The 18,519-nt window shown below is 34.4% G+C and overlaps 1 protein-coding gene across 2 annotated transcripts in view; it reads left to right on the top strand.

The window, feature by feature from the left end:
• wnk4a (WNK lysine deficient protein kinase 4a) overlaps window positions 1-18,519 on the top strand; it is a 53,084-nt gene that overhangs the window by 14,183 nt on the left and 20,382 nt on the right. For both annotated transcript variants that reach the window (XM_052611072.1, XM_052611073.1), the window contains exons 3-8: window positions 9,430-9,602; window positions 9,730-9,950; window positions 10,192-10,349; window positions 13,353-13,441; window positions 14,334-14,553; window positions 17,274-17,646. In XM_052611072.1, the coding sequence (XP_052467032.1) occupies window positions 9,430-9,602; window positions 9,730-9,950; window positions 10,192-10,349; window positions 13,353-13,441; window positions 14,334-14,553; window positions 17,274-17,646 (1,234 nt within the window). The remainder of the gene's footprint in view (window positions 1-9,429; window positions 9,603-9,729; window positions 9,951-10,191; window positions 10,350-13,352; window positions 13,442-14,333; window positions 14,554-17,273; window positions 17,647-18,519) is intronic.

Below are 18,519 nucleotides of genomic sequence, written 5' to 3' on the forward strand. Positions count from 1 at the left end.
GTGTCAGATAGTTTGGTCTCAGATGTTTGATCTATTGACTTTTAACACATTTTTCCGCCTGTAAGAAAGCATCTGATCATAACAATTTGCATATTTGCATGGGATTTGCACTCCAATCATGCTATAAAGAAAGCAGTTTTACTTTTCTAGACATGAAATAAAATAAAATAAATAGTGTCTGTTGCTTTCAAATAGAATTGCAACTTTAGTTTCTTCTATAAAGCAGCTCTCCAAGTTGTAGTATGTTTTAAGTCATGCAGGTTTTTATGGAAGCCTGTTTCCACCATGGAATAGAAAATAAAGAAAACATTTTTTTTGCTATTTTTTATCTCACAATTCAGGGTTTATATCTCACAGTTCTAACTTTTCTTTTGAAAATCATGAAAATTTCTGACTTCCTCACAATTCCAAATTTACATTTTGCAATTCAGAATTTTTGATCCTCAGAATTCCGAGTTAATAGCAATTCAGTTTTGTTTTATTGTCCATGGAATAAAAATAAATAAGAATGTGACTTATCTCACAATTATGACTTTTCTTGCAGTTTTGAATTTATATCTCATAATTCTGCATTTATATCACACAGTCCTGCGTTTAAATCCTGTAATTCGGACTTCAGAATTGTGAAGGGGAAAAGTCAGAATTGTGAGATAAAAAAGTAACAATTATACTTCTTTATTAATATTTTTTTTTAATCCTGTGGTGGAAACAAGCTTATATACAACTGACCTTGACAGACTGAACTGAAGAAAGAAGTTGAAGAAGATTTAAAGTAGGCGGAGCTCCAGAGCCACACCTACTTATTACATAATCGCCATGGACCAATGAGAATTTGAGAGTGTTTACCAGAATACTGCTTCAGCTGGTAAAGTTGGCTTTGGCAACTTTTCAAACTTTTAAAACAAACTAAAGGCGAACATTGATTTGGCCTGATTTTGTTCAAATAGATCCAGTTCATTCTTTGATTTGTCTTAAAGTATTCATGTATTCTGGTGGCTCGTGCTGGCAGGTGGTTCCTCCCCATGTGGAGCTCAAGAACATCAACACTGCTTATGTAACAGTAACACCACGCGGAGCTGAGACAATACATTTTCAGCCTGGCTTTAATTACACACACATCTGCAGACCCCTATGACCAGACCCCAGTATAAGCTTCACAGGAGGGTCGGACAAATCCCAAAAGCACATGAACAATGTGGGACCATGCAGTTATGCAGAGCTGAATGCTTGCAGAGAGAGACTACAACAAAAACATTCTGGTATCAGTAGAGCCAGACATCTTAGCCACTTGATAAATGAACTTGCAAGGGCGGTATGTGTAGAATTTAGTGAATGATGGGCGTGCAAATGACCTAATAGTGGTAACAAGAGGGTCAATGACGTCACACTCATTTTTCATTAAAATGACACCTCAATGATGAGCGTGCTTTCAGATTAAAATTCATTTAGATGTTTTTGAGGCCATGAAGTCGAAATGTCAGACTGGTTAAAAGCTGCCCTCAGATTGTAATGCAGCAATAATTCATGATAATAGTAAAAAAAATAAAAAATACTACGGATGTAATGAAGCACCCTGAACAAGCTGAAAATAAAAAAATATGTGACGATTCAAGTCGGTTTAGATGTTTACAGTTGGAAGCAGGGTTTATTTGAATGCTTCTTTATTAGGACCTGACTGTCTTCAGAATAGGTTTGGTTGTAATGCATATTAACATAGTGTTTGTAAGCACAGCACTGCTTTGTTTACAGTGTTAACCAAGGAAACGCCGTATCGCTGCTGTTCCATGAGTGCCACCTGCTGTCAGAGAGTGAATCTGCGTCTCACGCAGCCCGTCTGCTGTTTTAGTTTCGTTCAGATATGTTTGATGTAGCATAGTTTCAAAAAGCTAAAGTCAGAGTATTCTGTTTTTGCTGCAAATTTCTAAATCATACAATCAAATGCAAATAAAAAACAAGCTCATGCTGCATGTACTCAGCATCTTTTTTTTATCAGGGATAAAATACAGTGGTTATAGTGGAAAGAGCACGGCCAAGTAGTTTATTTATATGAAAATAATAATTTTATTTGTAATATTTATTTATTTGGTTTGGAATTGTTTTTATTTATTTTTAATTTCAGCTTAGTTTTGGTTCTTTGACATGTTTCAATTTTACAAACAAATGTGCAGCATTTATTTTCATTTATAATTGATTATAATTGCTTGTGTATATGTTACAAATTACACTTGTTAAAAAAAAAAAACTTTATTACTGTTAACTCAGAAACATTAATATTTAAACTTGTTGAAAGTGACATGTCTGACCTAGTCTGAGTCAGAGCTATCAATTTGATAGTATTATATAATGCATGCAAAACTATTATGTTGATTTTGCTGACTTGCATTTGCACATGGTTTAAATAGACGTTCACAGTATTCATTTATTATTGTTCTATTGTTATAAACCGTTATGTAACGAATCTGCTGCAGCATGTCAGGGAAAACTACACCTACACTCATGGCAGCTTGAGGACAGGGTGAGAAATATGCAGCACAGCAGTATTTATTATTTAATATTTACGTAACAGTATTTTAGAAGCTTGTAAAAACTTTTCAACAAATGCATCGTTTTCACCCCAACCTAGAATGCCAGGAAAGTGAATCGTGCTGCTTTGTGCCATGTGTTTCATGCTGATTTATTGTTGGCCCCTGGAGTGGTGTCTATTCCTCTTCTTTCCACCAGCTCCAGACCTGCATTGTCGTCATCTTCTTCATCCAATGCTGTTTACTTCTTTGCTGGGATGCTGGGATAAAATCACATTTGTTGATGTTTCCATACTTTTTGGACCAAAGTTGTAATTTAACAAAATGTCAAGTACCCTTCAGGTTTCAGTGCAGGTTTAAACTCTTTCTACAAGACTTATGTAATTGAATTCAGGCAGAATATGATTTTACGTAACTTAAGGTTTGTATGTCAATGGGTCTCAACAGAGAGCCGTTCATTGTCTACAATGGGCACAGTGTCATTTACAAACCTGATGCAATATGCATGTGTTTATGGTTTTAAGTCTGATCTGTTTATTCCATCATGAGACATGAGTGATGTTCTCCTTCTGTGTTTAATATCAAGTCGGTGAGGTAATTAATTCAGCTTTTTTATGCTGTTTCAAAGTTGTTAATTCATATTGGACTCAGTCACTCATTGAGATTTTTTAAATCTCCTCTTTGCCTAAATCCGGTGTCTCGTTGGCTCGCCTAGTGAGGCTTTCGTTTGCAAACGTCACTAATAACAGAGATTTACCATGCTCTGCTAAGAGTTTTTAGGATTTGAAGTTTGAAAAATGACTGTAATTTCCTTGCAGTCTCTCGAACTGTTTCTGCATTGGATTTGACAATAGCTTAGAGATCTCTGGAATGAATAAATGAGGTTTGGCATGAGTTCAGGATTCTGGTCTGGGCCGTTTGGAGTTAACCAGCGCTGAAGCTGCTGGCCCATACTGCTCTCAACCCCCAGCGGTGTGCTCTGATTGAACGCACATGTGTTTCTGTACATTTGTTCTTCTAAACATCCAGGCGTTCAATAACACAATGAGGCAATTTATACAATGCCATCCAAAAACTTACGCAAGCATATCTGTCAATGACAAACAGACATGAAAGCATTATGAGAAAATGAAAACATTACACTTCATGCACATGATTTGCGTGAATGCTAGGATTGATGGAAAATTCTTAAAGTAATAGTTCACCCGAAAATGAAAATTTGATGCAAATGTTCACCCTCAGACCATCCAAGGTGTAGACGAGTTTGTCTGCAAGAATAAATTTCATCAAGTCACATCGACGGAGGATTATCACGGAGCCATTGTCGTACACTTCATGTCAAGAAAAAAATTATTTAGATCTCCAAAGAATGCAGAATTTGTTGGAATCAGTAAATAAGTCACCGTGTTTCACACTTAATGCTATTTAAGGAGTAGTTTGCCCAAAATTGAAAATGTAGTCACCGTCAGGCCATCCAATATCTAGATGAGTTTGTTTCTTCTTTGCAACAGATTTCGGGAAATGTAGCATTGCATCACTTGATCCACAATGGATGCTCTGCAGTGAATGGGTGCCGTCAGAATGAGAGTCCAAACAGTTGCTAAAACATCACAATAATCCACAACACTCCAGTCCAGCAATCAATGTCTTGTGAAGCCAAAAGATGTGTGTTTGTAAGGAACAATTTCATCAAGGCAGCGCCCATTCACTGCAGAGGACCCATCGGTGGACCTATTCCGTCAATGTTGGGTCTTAAATGTAATTTTCAAATCTTGAAACTTAAGAAAAAAAAATGTTTTACATTCCCAAAATATTTCTTCTGAGGAATGTTCTTATATATGTTCTTTCTATTGTTCTCATTAGTCTAGATTTTTTAAAGAATAGCACTTAGGAACATTCTCAAACTTATTAGAATTTAAGTTGGTTATTATATACTAAATAAAATGCATATTTCAGAATACCGTCTACACTGGATGCGACCGTTCGCGTGTGGAACCAAAATCAGCTTCTTCTGTATTTCAAATCTTTACAGTACTACTCAATGATGCTTTCAATCACAAAAAACTATCCACAATAGTCGTCCCATATGCTTATGTTCTCTTTTTTGTCCCACCCATACGTCAAGCACAAAAGCACTACCATCTGGCTGATTCGCTGACAAGCCTTTAGGATCCTTCCTTCAATCATGATAAGCATGTAGAGGTTGTTATGTGCCATTTAGTAATTACTAGCTCGCTGTGCCTCAGGCTGTCCTGAACTCAAGCTCCAGGATTTCTTCCGTTTAAGCCCACCATGTTTCACTCATACATGCAAGTCCCAGGATGTTCATTTTAACCCTTTACTACAGCTCTACCCTTCAACTAAATCACGCAGTCATGAAATAAAGAACTGTTTCACAAACAATCTGTTCAAATGAAGCAATGAGCCACAAGAGGCTGTGTTACAGAAATTTGATTGAATAAAAAATTTGTTATAATCACTGTAACACAGCCTACAATTTTTACTTTATGCAACGGTGAATGCACCAATACAGACACACATTTTGATTAGTTACATTTATTAATAAAAGTCATGATGATAAACTGTGATGTGCATCTAATGGATACTTTTGGGAAGCCAGTAGGTAGCGACAAGTGATTACTTTATGAATGAGTCCTTGAATCATTCGCTAAACCAATTGCAATGCGTAATTTCGTGATATTAAGTAGTATATAATTATTAACATAAAGTAATCTGGGTGCTATTTTCATGCTATTCTATAAATACTGTTATTTTGCTTATACTACTCTTTTCACATACTGTTTTTCGCAACATAGGCTCATTCGAAATATGAGCCTCTAAATACATTTCTGCAAAACTGAAAAAACGTACATATAGATACCAATTGCTGCAGTTTCCAGTTGAAATGAACACTAGAGACAGTAAAACAACAACAACTTTTATTCCTTTTCACACAAAGTATTATTTACAGGTCCAAAGATTTGATTAATGAAGCCTAATTTTAGCACAATTACTAGAGGAATATTATATATTTAAAACAATTTTAACATGCTGCAAGATTTAAAAACTGATACTTCAGAACGTTACCGTCACATATCCAGCTTCATACTGTATGTATGTGTTTTCATATTCAGTAGTTTGTTTGGTAGCTATTCAGTAAGTATGGAGTTGCACGAGTGGTGAAACCGTGAAACTATGCATCGACAAAACCATTCAAACCTGCATGTAAGGAAGTTCAAATAGCATGGTTGCATCAACAAATACATTTTTATATCAGTTTTGCATTTGTTAACACTATCGGGTATGCTTAAGGTTGGTTTTGGTGAATGGGATATTTCCAACACGATAGATCATAAACTTTTAGAGACACTCCCTGGATATTTGAATTATGAAACACTGCAATATGTACCTGAAACAAAGTAATAAAGACACAGCAATACGCGCCTATATCAACGTAAAAAATGTGCCATGGTCCCGTATTGAACCCATGTTTTAGTGCCACTCACTGGACATTTTATTTTTAAACTGTTGCAAAATATGCAGTAGGTTACGTAATAACGGTGTTGTATAAATGTATTTAGAGGCACATAATTAAAATGAGTCTGGGTTGGTTTTTCAGCCAACTATATAGAAGTGAAGTATGCATATTCAGATACAGCCAAGTATCTGACTTCATGGGTGAGTCATTGAATGATTCACTCAACCTATTTGTTTAAAACACAACTACTGTGTGTTATTCGAAGACATGCCATGGTTGGTTAGTCTCTGGCTTCGTTTGAGATTATTTTCATTATCTGAGCAAAACATTGACAAAATAACTGTGTCTAAAATAGAAGTTACTCAATCTTAACCTCTTGTTTGTATACCAGTGGTTGAAGTCAAATGCAATATTTTTATGGAAAACTCCTGTTTTAGTGTTGCTTACACAGAGTCGAGAGAGAGAGACTTACAGGGCAATGAATGGCGCTGGAAAGTCAAATGCATCTTTATTATATTTACATCCTGGAAAAAAGTTCTGGTTGCCTAAATGTGTGTCCGTACACTTCATATAGGCTAGGCTATACTCGACACCCATGCACCTCTGTCAGTTTGTTTCCAAACACAGATATAGTCCTGTGGAGGGTATTTGAGGAGATAATGACATTAACTGTGCTTAAAAACGTTCCTGTGTATATGAGAAGGTCTCGGTTGCATCACTAATATTAGGCAGGTCATGTGGACAGTAGCTCAGTGTTTATTACGCACATACTTAAGTCTGAAAGGCAATCCTGTGTTGACTGGAGATGTATAACTGATGTTTGGAGCCACTAATAAGATTAGCAGCATGGATATGTATCATCTATAAATGTGTGTTTATGTATGCCTGTTTTTTTTTTTTTTTTTACAGTGGTTGGTTGGATGGGAAAGAGTACTGTAGACTTACATATAGCGTGAGTGAGTTCACTGAGAGCCTGTGTGTGTGTGTGTGTGTGTGTGTGTGTGTGTGTGTGTGCGTGTGTGTGTGTGCGTGTGTGTGTGTGTGTGTGTGTGTGTGTGTCTGACCGACAATGCTTGTCAATCATTGGGTGTCACGAAGCCTTGGGCCTAGAACAGGGAAACTGTATTTATGTTGGGAAGGGAGAGGAACATGTTTGGACACAAATTAATAATTTGTTTTCCCAAGAGAGTAAAATTGCTTCTTTAATCCATTCCTTAAACCCTCCCAAAGGGAAGGACTCCAAGTGTAATCTCACGTCTCTCCTCTAGTGTCTCAAACCAGGTCTCAACAATTTCTCAACTTGTGCTCAGGTTTATGAAGACACTAAGTCTGCAGTTAAAAGTTTTTAATATGAACATTAATTTTTAGTTCTATACGTTTTTTTTCTCAGCATGTCAAAAGTTTACTTAATCTAAAATTACATAAAAAGTGTCAAAATATATCAAAATATGTAGTAAAATAATAGTTTATATATATATATATATATATATATATATATATATATATATATATATATATATATATATATATTCTGTTTACATTTGAATTTTTCTTAGTTAAAAGTTTTGTAATGTGTTTTTGTCATAAAGATCAATATAATTTTTTATTCATTTTTATTTTAGATTTTTTATGTTAATGTTAATCAAAATTAGAAATTTTACATTATTTTATTTATTTTATTTCATGTAAAAATATGTCTGGTTCAGACATACAATGACTAAAATATTTCTCTTATGTAATGTTATGTATTATGTTAATATTTGACTCAAAATATTTTATGATATTTGGGGGACAAAAAATAAATAATATCAGGATAATGCATCTGTGCTAATATTAGAGGAAAAAAAGCTCACATTAAACAAAGAATGTTTTTGAAAAAAAGTAGTTAAGAATAATCTTTATTATTATCCCTAAAAAAACTATGAAAGAATTTTGTTTAAATATTAAAATAAATATTAATAAATAAATAAATAAATAAAAATGTGTCTGCCAAGTCAAGTGCTGTTATAGAAAGTACTTTTGAAAATACCTTTAAGAACCTTTTTGTAAACAACTACCAAATTTTGTTTTTTAAATGGTATGAACGTTTTCAAAAGGTTCAAACATGAATACAAAGATCAAATTTCTAACAACTTGGCGCGTGTTTTAAACAAGATTTTATAAAGTTTTTTTTTCTTCATTCCCTTGGACACTCTCATTGCTCCTAAGTAAATTTATGAGGAACATCTACAAATACAGTGTTAAACGTAGAGCTCGGCCTGCTTCTGTCTCTCTCCGTGTGTTTTCAAATGCTCACTCGAGACATAAACACAGCACTTTTCCCAGAACTCACTGAATGTAGGATTGACTCTGAGGAGTTTCCACCCTCCTCACGCGGCCGAGAGGCCCAGGACTGCTAAATCAAGCCTTTCATACCCACCAGAGGACAGAAATGGCCTTGTTTGCCAAGTAATTGCTCGTCTGTAGCCCAGTTGCTAAAGGTTTTCGAAAAACTAAGATTAGAATGGGATGTAATTATGAGACAGCAGAAAAAAAAATGATTAGGTTTGGGTGTTTCATGTACAGTAAATGGTGAAAGTCTTGCGGTTGCAACTGTCTCGCTGGTTCTTATCTGTTTTAATGGTTTTTTGAGTAGTAATTACAGACTGTTAGCTGCCAGAATAAGCAGTGAATCATGCTTATTGAGGGCGGATGTACGTCAGAAGAACTTGTCATTTAAAACCTAAATGAAGGCAAAACACTACAGGTGAACTAGGATAAGATAGCTATCACCACACTTTCACCGTATCAAAGACATGTGCTTCGTATTACAAGTTTTCTGATCCGATATGCAAATGAGACACTGATTAAATATGCGCTCATTTGCATAAACGTGTAGAACAGTGGATAAATCCAGGTTCAATATTATTATTAATACTTCATAAATCAGAAAATGCTGCCAACAGCTAGAATACGGATATATTTCCTCCATATTATTATGAATAAAAGTTATATAAATTGTGCAAATTTTATATGAACAACTACTCCGTACAAACCTTCAGAATATAGATAGGAGTAAAACTCTAAAGTTTGGTTGCTGAAGATTTCTGGCTCAGTGAATGAGGAAGAAAATGCATGGCCTGTAATAATATGTGTAGTAATTGAAGTCTAAAGATGCAGATAGATAACGTGTAATAATAATATCAACACTTAAATGTGTATTTTGGATGTTTTCTTTCCACTAGTCTGATAGACTACATGTTATGGAAGCAAAGTAGTCGAAAATAAAATAAAATTGAGCAGTGCCTGAAAAAACGATTGTTTTAATGAGTGTTTAGGCTCTTAGTTTTTGTTTAAGAGCTCATTGAAAGTCATTGAAAGTTTGAAACTTTAGAATCGTGATTTTTTTTAAGTTTCTCTTTCTAAAACATTTGTTTTTTTCTTCTTTAGACTCGCAAACTGACCAAAGTAGAGCGCCAGCGCTTCAGCGAAGAGGTTGAAATGCTCAAGGGTCTTCAGCACCCGAACATCGTGCGCTTTTACGACTCCTGGAAGTCCACTGTGAAAGGTCACAAGTGCATCCTGCTGGTCACTGAGCTCATGACCTCTGGCACCCTCAAAACGTGAGTCAGAATCACATTAAACGGATTGTCCGCCTCGAAATCATTTATTTTTTGGGTTGACTGTCCCTTTAATTTAACCCTTTTTTGGTCCTGAGGTGAAAATGATTCTAACATCCCAATTTCGTAGGTATCTAAAGCGTTTCAAAGAGATGAAACCGAAGCTCCTACAGAGGTGGAGTCGTCAGATCCTTAAAGGACTTCACTTCCTGCACACGCGCGCCCCTCCCATCATTCACAGGGACTTGAAATGTGACAACATCTTCATCACGGGCCCCACAGGAAGTGTGAAGATCGGGGACCTTGGCCTGGCCACACTCAAGAGGGCAAGCTTTGCAAAGAGCGTCATCGGTGGGTCACTGCAATCTCCTGAAGCTTGTCATGCTTTCGTTTCTCAGTAATGATTTATCTTCTTCAACCTCATTGCATTTCAAGTTTAAAATTAAACATTCAGTTTCACCTCTAGCCACTAGGTTGATGTGACCGGCGTAACATTGAGCTCCTTTCCTGATCTTGAAATAAAGTGTATTATTAAACCGTGTTATAATGTACCGTATTGGTAGTGGTAAGCAGAATTCATTGTGTTTAACAGGAACCCCTGAGTTCATGGCTCCAGAAATGTATGAGGAGAAGTACGACGAGGCAGTGGACGTCTATGCATTTGGCATGTGCATCTTAGAGATGACCACGTCTGAATATCCATACTCAGAGTGCCAAAACGCTGCGCAGATTTACCGCAAAGTTACCAGCGTGAGTTTCAACCTGCTCTCATTAATATCATCATCATTTAGTGTGATTCATATCTCTTTAAGTTAATGATTTGGGTCAGTACAATAAAAACAAAAATGGTTTTATGCAGCAAGGAACCATCAAATTGACCAAAAGTGAGAGCAAAGACATTTATAGTGTTTGAAAAAGGTGTTTTTAAGTCAATATATGATTTACATTAATTTAAATGAAATAAATATTACTTATTTAAACCTATAAAAACCTTGAAGATATTTTATTTTACCTAGCTGCTAAGGAAACATATCGTTTTCATTTGATCTAACTTGATGTACTAAAATAAATATAGTAATATAATAATATATATAGACATTTTTAATAATAAAAGTACGAAAATTAAGATAAAAATAAGATAAAAACACAAAATGCTAAAATAACACTGCAGAAGATCTATATTTAAAAAACAAATGCTGTTCTTTTTAACTTTTTGTATTAATAAAAGAATCCTGAAAAAAATGCATCATGTTTTTACAAAAATATGAAGCAGCACAACTTTTTTCAACAGTGATAAAAATCAGAAATGTTTCTTGAGCAGTAAATCCGTATATTTTCATGATTTCTGAAGATCATGTGACACTGAAGACTAGAGAAATGATGATGAAAATTGTTATTTGATCACAGAAATAAATGGCATTTTAAAATATATTAAAATAGAAAACTTTTTTTCTGTATTTTTGATCAAATAAATGCAGCCTTGTTGAGCAAAAGAGATTTCTTTCAAATACAAAATCTGTGAGATTGCTTAAAAATGTTTAATTGCTGTGCATATGTTTTGCAATAAGCATATGCACATCCATATGTCCTAGTTTATACATAGACCTTTAGCCCAGCATGGAAAGTACCATAAACATCGTTTCCCTTCTTTCATATTCTTCATGCATGTCCTCATTTCCTCTCATTTCCTTAAGAGCTTGCTGTGAGTCCACTTTGAGCAGAGGTTTGATTAGAGATCACGGCTCTTAGATAGTTTGAAATACCCCCTGTCTATATCCTGTTTTTAAAATCCCAGGGCTTGTCTCATTCTGGATAATTTGAGAAAGGCCCTATAGGTCACATGTACACAGAGAGGTCGTTCTGATTATGCAACTTGTTAGGGATACAGTATATTCACTTGTCTGCTTCTTATTGCATTTGGAAACTTACATCAGCATGTGTTTACAACATCTTCAGACAGTCTCTTTAATGTTAATCAATCTCGAACAGGTTCTTTATACATGAAAGAATGTTCCTAACAAATTCTCAAAGGAAAACATTAAACTTCACTATTTTTACTTGGAGTAACAAAATTTGCAGTGGATGTTGTACGACATGAAGTACAATAAACTTCAACAGGATTTCAGTGATGTTTTGATTTTGCATGTCAGAAAACAAGTTTATGATGTTTTAAAGTAATAGCTACTTTGACATGCACTTTATGTGGATGACGGCAATGGTTTTGGTTTATTGGTTCGTTAAATGACGTGTCTTGAATGAGTGAAACAAAGCCTGCTCTGAAAAGGTTGCTGAGTGTTAATGACAAAGCCAAGGAGCGCGAGTGTAAACGGGATGGGCGGTCGTCCAAAACTCCTGAACTCGATGCTTTATGGAGCACATGCTCCACAAATATTACACAAGTCTACAGGGAAAGTGACCTACTCCGGCTGTAATTCAGCCCTCAGCTGTAATTCTTTCAAATTACAGCTTAACTTTACATTATTGAAGACTTTTGTATAGTTGAAGTAACTCAGATGTGACAAATTAAAGGCATTAACTGTTGTAGATCTTAATATGATGGCTCAACATTAAACCAAGCACATGCAAGTGTTGTGAAGTGCATTTTCGAAAGACTACAGTGTTAAAGTAATAATGTTACAGTGCTTTATAAAATGTTTAAATAGGTTCAAGATACAGATTAAGCTATTATTAAGCTGTTATTAATTATTCACAAAAGTCTAATAGTACTGAAAGTTGCAAATGACACCTACAGGGCTTTATTTGAATTTTTATTTTTTGTCAGAAATGCAAGAAGTCTAAATTGTGAGATACAGCCTGAAAAAAAAATCAGAATTGTAAGATATAAACTCACAATTGCGAGAAAAAGTCAGATTTGTGAGATATAAACTTACGATTGCGAGAAAAAGTCAGATTTGTGCGATATAAAGTTGCAATTGCGAGAAAAAGTAATATTTGTGAGATATAAACTTACGATTGCGAGAAAAAGTCAGAATTGTGAGCTATAAACTTGCGATTGCGAGAAAAAGTAATATTTGTGAGATATAAACTTACAATTGCGAGAAAAAGTCAGAATTGTGAGATATAAACTTACGATTGCGAGAAAAAGTAATATTTGTGAGATATAAACTTGCAATTGCGAGAAAAAGTCGGATTTGTGCGATATGAACTTGCAATTGCGAGAAAAAGTCAGATTTGTGCGATATGAACATGCAATTGCGAGAAAAAGTCAGATTTGTGAGATATAAACTTGCAATTGCGAGAAAAAGTCAGATTTGTGCGATATAAACCTGCAATTGCGAGAAAAAAATCAGATTTGTGCGATATAAACTTGCAATCGTGAGAAAAAGTCAGAATTGTAAGATATAAACTTGTAATTGTTAGATAGTCAGAGATAATTCATATCTCAAGTTTTTTCTCAGAATTACAAGAAAAAAAGTTGAAATGACCTATTCTATGTTTTAATCCCGTGGAGGAAACAAACTCCCATAGCTTTAGGGTTGTGTGCTTTGCTCAAGGGCAGTGTCAGTAACAAATCAACTGTGCATCGGTGCAAAGTAACTTTTTCAAAACATCCAGGCATGCTTTGAAACCTTGCTTTCATGTAACTGGCTGTGATTAAATTATCTGAAAGAGAATCATCTAATTTACATTTGAACATTAGATTGATGAATGACATTATTAAAACATATTAAGCCCCTTTGACCAATGTTTTTCACAGACTTTGACATTTGTGTCCACTTCTGCTGTTTTCAGGGTATAAAGCCCGACAGTTTCTACAAAGTGAAAGTTCCAGAGTTAAAGGAAATCATAGAAGGCTGTATCCGCATGAACAAAGATGAAAGGTACTTTATTGAATTTCCTGTTTGATTTTGCACTTTGAAAGTGTTCTTGTGCAGAAGCATTAACTTTATATATTCACCTGTTATTACGCAGAATTGTCCTACAAAGTGGAATTACTTGTTATTCTGCAAAATATCAGTAACAAAATATAAAGTCATGCTACAGAGATAGTTTTTATAAAAAAATTTAAAAAAATTAAATGATAAATAATAATATATCCTCAATGTTAAATATGCATAGTAAAGCCTATAAAATTACTGTATATATATATATATATATTTTTTTTTTTTTCTTTTTTTTTTTAAGCTAACGATGTGATGATCATTATGTAATGTTTCAATTAAAATCAGTCAATTGTATTATAAATTCACAAGTTACATATCAGGGTTATTATTATTGTTAGCTAAATCAATTTTTGGTGATTTAAATATAGCTGAAAAAACAAATATTAGGTGAAAAATTTAAATAAATAAAACATTACAAAGTAAAAATATGTTTGTTGAATCACTAAAATTACTTACTGTAAATAACTTAAACTGAATAAAGCCTAATTCAAAAATATACAAAAAATATATATAAAAATTATAAAAGAATAAATAAATAAAAAACTAAAATGAAAACTATTTTTTTTAAATAAAAGCCAATTTATATTATGTAATTAATATTTGCAAGCATTTCCACCCTTCCACATTCATATGCATATGAATAGTAAGCATGAAGCTTAAATAGTTGTATTATTATTATTATGCATAATAATTTGACTCATTGAAAACGGGTGCACATAGCCTATATTTCAAATATTATTGTATTATATTATAAATAATATAAAACAGCTTTAAAACATTTATTTCATACATTCAGTTTGTGTGGCTTCATATCGATCTTGCTGTCTAGATACACCATCCAGGACCTTCTGGAGCACACGTTCTTCCAGGAGCACAACGGCGTTTACGTTGAATTGGCTGAGGAAGATGATAAGGTCAAATCCAGCCTGAAGCTTTGGCTTCGCATGGACGGCACCAAGAAGCTCCACGGAAAGTACAAAGACAACAATGCCATTGAGTTCCTGTTTGAGCTTTACAAAGACGTTCCAGAGGAGGTGGCACAGGAGATGGTGAGCTTCACTCATACATAATCTCATGCTAACCGGATCTTTACCTCCTTTACTGTCAGCTTTTAATATGTGTTTCTTGAAGGGATCTAAGGTGTGGTTTGAGTTCCCATCTCCTCTGACTCGTTGGTTTACTGTCACTGTTAACACTAAACCCAGATATTCCCCTCAGGCATCAACAAAGCGTACGTGTTCACAGATGGCCGTTAATATGTGGGTTGAGTTTTCTGCACGGATCTGCAACAATGATCCTAAAGAAATTATATTCAATCACAGAACTATTAAACAAATATGAGTATCTTAGTAACCTACCTGTATTTAGCAGGTGTTTACTGTTTACTGCATGTTACCACAACACAAGTGGATGCATCTTACAAAAATGTATCCAGATTACATTTCATTACAAAAACTAATAAAAGGCTTTTGCATCGCATTATAATTTTTTGAGCGTTAATCACATTTCCCAACGTAATTCTTGTGTCCAGATGGTTTCCTTGCAGAATACTCACATTCGCATTTTTCTTGACTGTAGTGTGCCAAGACATTTTACGTTTAAGTTGTAACAAATTCCTCTAATTCCAATGTAATTTTTCAATACTGTAATACGTTGTGTTTAAGGTTTCAAATCGATTAATCTATTGCTGTCAAACGATTAATTGCGATTAATCACGTCCAAAATAATTTTTTTTTTACATTATATATATATTTATATGCATGAAAATATTTACAAAATATATACTTTATGTGTATTTATATATACATAATAAATATACACAGTACAAATGAATATACTATTTAAACAAAAACTTTTATTTTGGATGTGATTAATTGCGAATAATCATTTGACAGCACTTTAGATTAATCGTAATTAATAAAGGTTTGTGTTTACAAAATATATGTTTGTTGGTGTACTGTCTAATTATGTATATATAATTCACACACGTGTATATAATAAATATATGTAATATATATATATATATATATATATATATATATATATATATATATATATATATATATATATATATATACGTTTCTTAAATCTATGCATGTATATGTGTGTATTTATATATACAAATAAATATACACAGTATGCATACATATCATGTAAACACAAATTTATTTTGGATGCAATCCATCGCAATTAAATGATTTGGCAGCCCTAAATATTAAAATAATAATAATAATAATAATTCTAAGAATTGGTAATTTTAATTCAGAAATGTTCTGTAATGAAAATAATGCCAAAAGTTTCTTAAATTCAATGTTCATAAGTAGTCTTTTAAGACTGATTTAACACTGTGTCTTAAATGTTTTGAGTTTGGGCTGAAATGTGATGTAGAACTGTACTTTTCTCAGAATCACCCAAGCTTGATTTCTTAGTTTTTTTACTCTTATGACTTTATGACACAGCTTTCATCTGTGACCTTCACAATTTCAGCCGTTTCCAATAATCTGTCCTCACTCACTCTGGGTAGATTTCTCTTTCTGTGGCAGTAATATGGGGACGTAACTGAACTCTTGACCTCCCTAGATCACAAAGTCCCAAACACACCTCAGTACGGATCTACTGGCAGGGTTTTCTTGACACAGTGGCACGAGCCTCAGCATTTGCTTCAGGCCTGTGTAACCCTGCTGTGTGTTGCATAATGGTTTCAAGGGCATAGCTTTTTAATTATCAGGGAGGAAATGTGAGAGCGGGGCCAAATGAGGAAGAGGGTCACCTGACTGCTGATGGAATGGCTTCATGACCGAGTTGTGAAACTAGAGCCTTTCTCTCGTACAGATTTTTTTTTTAGACCAGACCTTCACAGTTCGTCTTTTATCTCTCAACGTGTCTGCTTTTCATCAAGAACAAATTTATCGTCAAGTCTCATCGACTGAGGGTTATCACGTAATTTGACTAGCTGATGTGTTGATAGAGTCTTCAAGACAACATTGGCCTACATTGTTTCAGTAGAAACACACTGTTCCTCCATCGCAGAGCCATTTTTTTACACTTCGTGCAAAGACAAATTTGATTTAGATTGTCAAAGAAGGCATAATTTGTTGGCATCAATAACTAGGCGCCATGTTTCACACTTGCATGCTACATTTAAGGAGTAATTTACCTACAAATGTGTATTTACTCCCCCTCAGTCCATCCAAGATGAGTTTGTTTCTTCATCAGAATTGGAGAAATGTAGCATTGCATCAGTTACTCAGCAATGGATGCTCTGCAGCGAATGGGTGCCGTCAGAATGAGAGTCCAAACAGCTGATAAAAACATCACAATAATCCACAAGTAAAAAGTTTTGGACCATTTTTACTTTACTAAACAGTGCTTGATCTGTGCATATTTTTCTCCTGATTCAGACAAAACTAATGTTTAACTGGATAAAGCAATATTACTGATAAACGACTTGAATCTTAGCCAGAAACTATGGTTTGAAATAAAAAATGTTTTAATGATGGATGTGTCTGTACAAATACACAATGTTAATTTTTGGACTGGAATGGTGTGGATTATTGTGATGTTTTTATTTCCGCTGTTTGGACTCTCATTCTGACGGCACCCATTCACTGCAGTAGATTTTATGGGATCATGTTAATATTTAAGAGCACAGTTACTACTGTAGGCACCCAAGTCATGGTAGACACCATATTTCATTTCATTTGAATGCAAAAAAAAAAAGTTTTTCTCTTATTAATGGAGTTTTATCAATCATCTCGTTATTTTCCAGGTGGTTCTGGGGTTTGTATGTGAGGCCGACTACAAGCTGGTCGCCAAGGCCATGCGAGACCGTGTTACAGCCATCAAACGTCAGCGAGAAAAACACCGTCGTCTTGCAGAGGAGCAGCAGCGGAAGAGGAAGGAGGACGTTTTTGAGGAAGAGCCTGAGCTGCCATCGCCCAGATCCAACATTCAGATATCTGAAAACCCCGCCCCTTCTCCTGTGCAGGCCCCGCCCACTCCTGTAATCCCAGAACCCATGTGCTCTCCCATTACTGGCTCATCGGATTCTGGGATTAACGGCAGCTTCCCACCAGAACCAGAGGAACCAGAGGCCGATCAACACTTCCACATCCAGCACACAAGCTGCTCCTCAGCGACCTGTACGTACCAGATCTTCATTTGATCATGTTTCTGTGATTAAAACGAAAGACCAAAAGACCAATACACCAATCAGGCAGATACATTTTAGGTTCATATCTGGAAACCACTATTTCAGATGCCTTTCTGCTCTCCTGCACGGGTTCAAGACGTCCAGTGAGCCTCACATAAACTACATTGTGCAGTGCCCTACATTTTCCTCAATGTTTCTTTCATGGCATGTTAAGTCCGGCAGCTCTCCTAGACCTGAAAACAGCACGGCACAGTCAACCGACGTCCACAAATAAACTCTTTTTAATAGCCTGTGTGTGAATGCTTATCAGGGAGGGTGAGGGCTACGGTCATGCAGTTTGACACACTTTTGGAGTGGAAACAGTAGAAAAAAGACGACACTGTGATATGAAAAAGTAGATTTAATGCTTTATTAACTGTTATATTACTACATTATGTGTATCTCTTTTCTCTGTTGACATGTTGACAGTCAGTCAAGAGTATTATAGTTAAAATTAATAACAGAAATCATGCAATAAAAGAAGTGTTAACTCAAATAAAATAATATATTTTATTTAATTTTAGCTAGAAACATAACTGCAACATTATTTTAGTATCAATGAGATAATATAGTTTTTATTACAAACTTTTATATATTTTTTATATATATATATATATATATATTTAATATATTAAAATTTTAGTTAAAACTTTAGTAATAATTTTAAAATGTCTATCTGTTGCTCATTTTCATTGAGTTTAACCGGATGAACAAACTACTAAATTGACAATATATATATATATATATATATATATATATATATATATATATATATATATATATATATATATATATATATATATATATAGAACAAAAGCATAAC

The sequence above is a fragment of the Carassius gibelio genome, chromosome A12 (genome assembly GCF_023724105.1).
Source record: "Carassius gibelio isolate Cgi1373 ecotype wild population from Czech Republic chromosome A12, carGib1.2-hapl.c, whole genome shotgun sequence".
Taxonomy (NCBI): Eukaryota; Metazoa; Chordata; class Actinopteri; order Cypriniformes; family Cyprinidae; genus Carassius; species Carassius gibelio.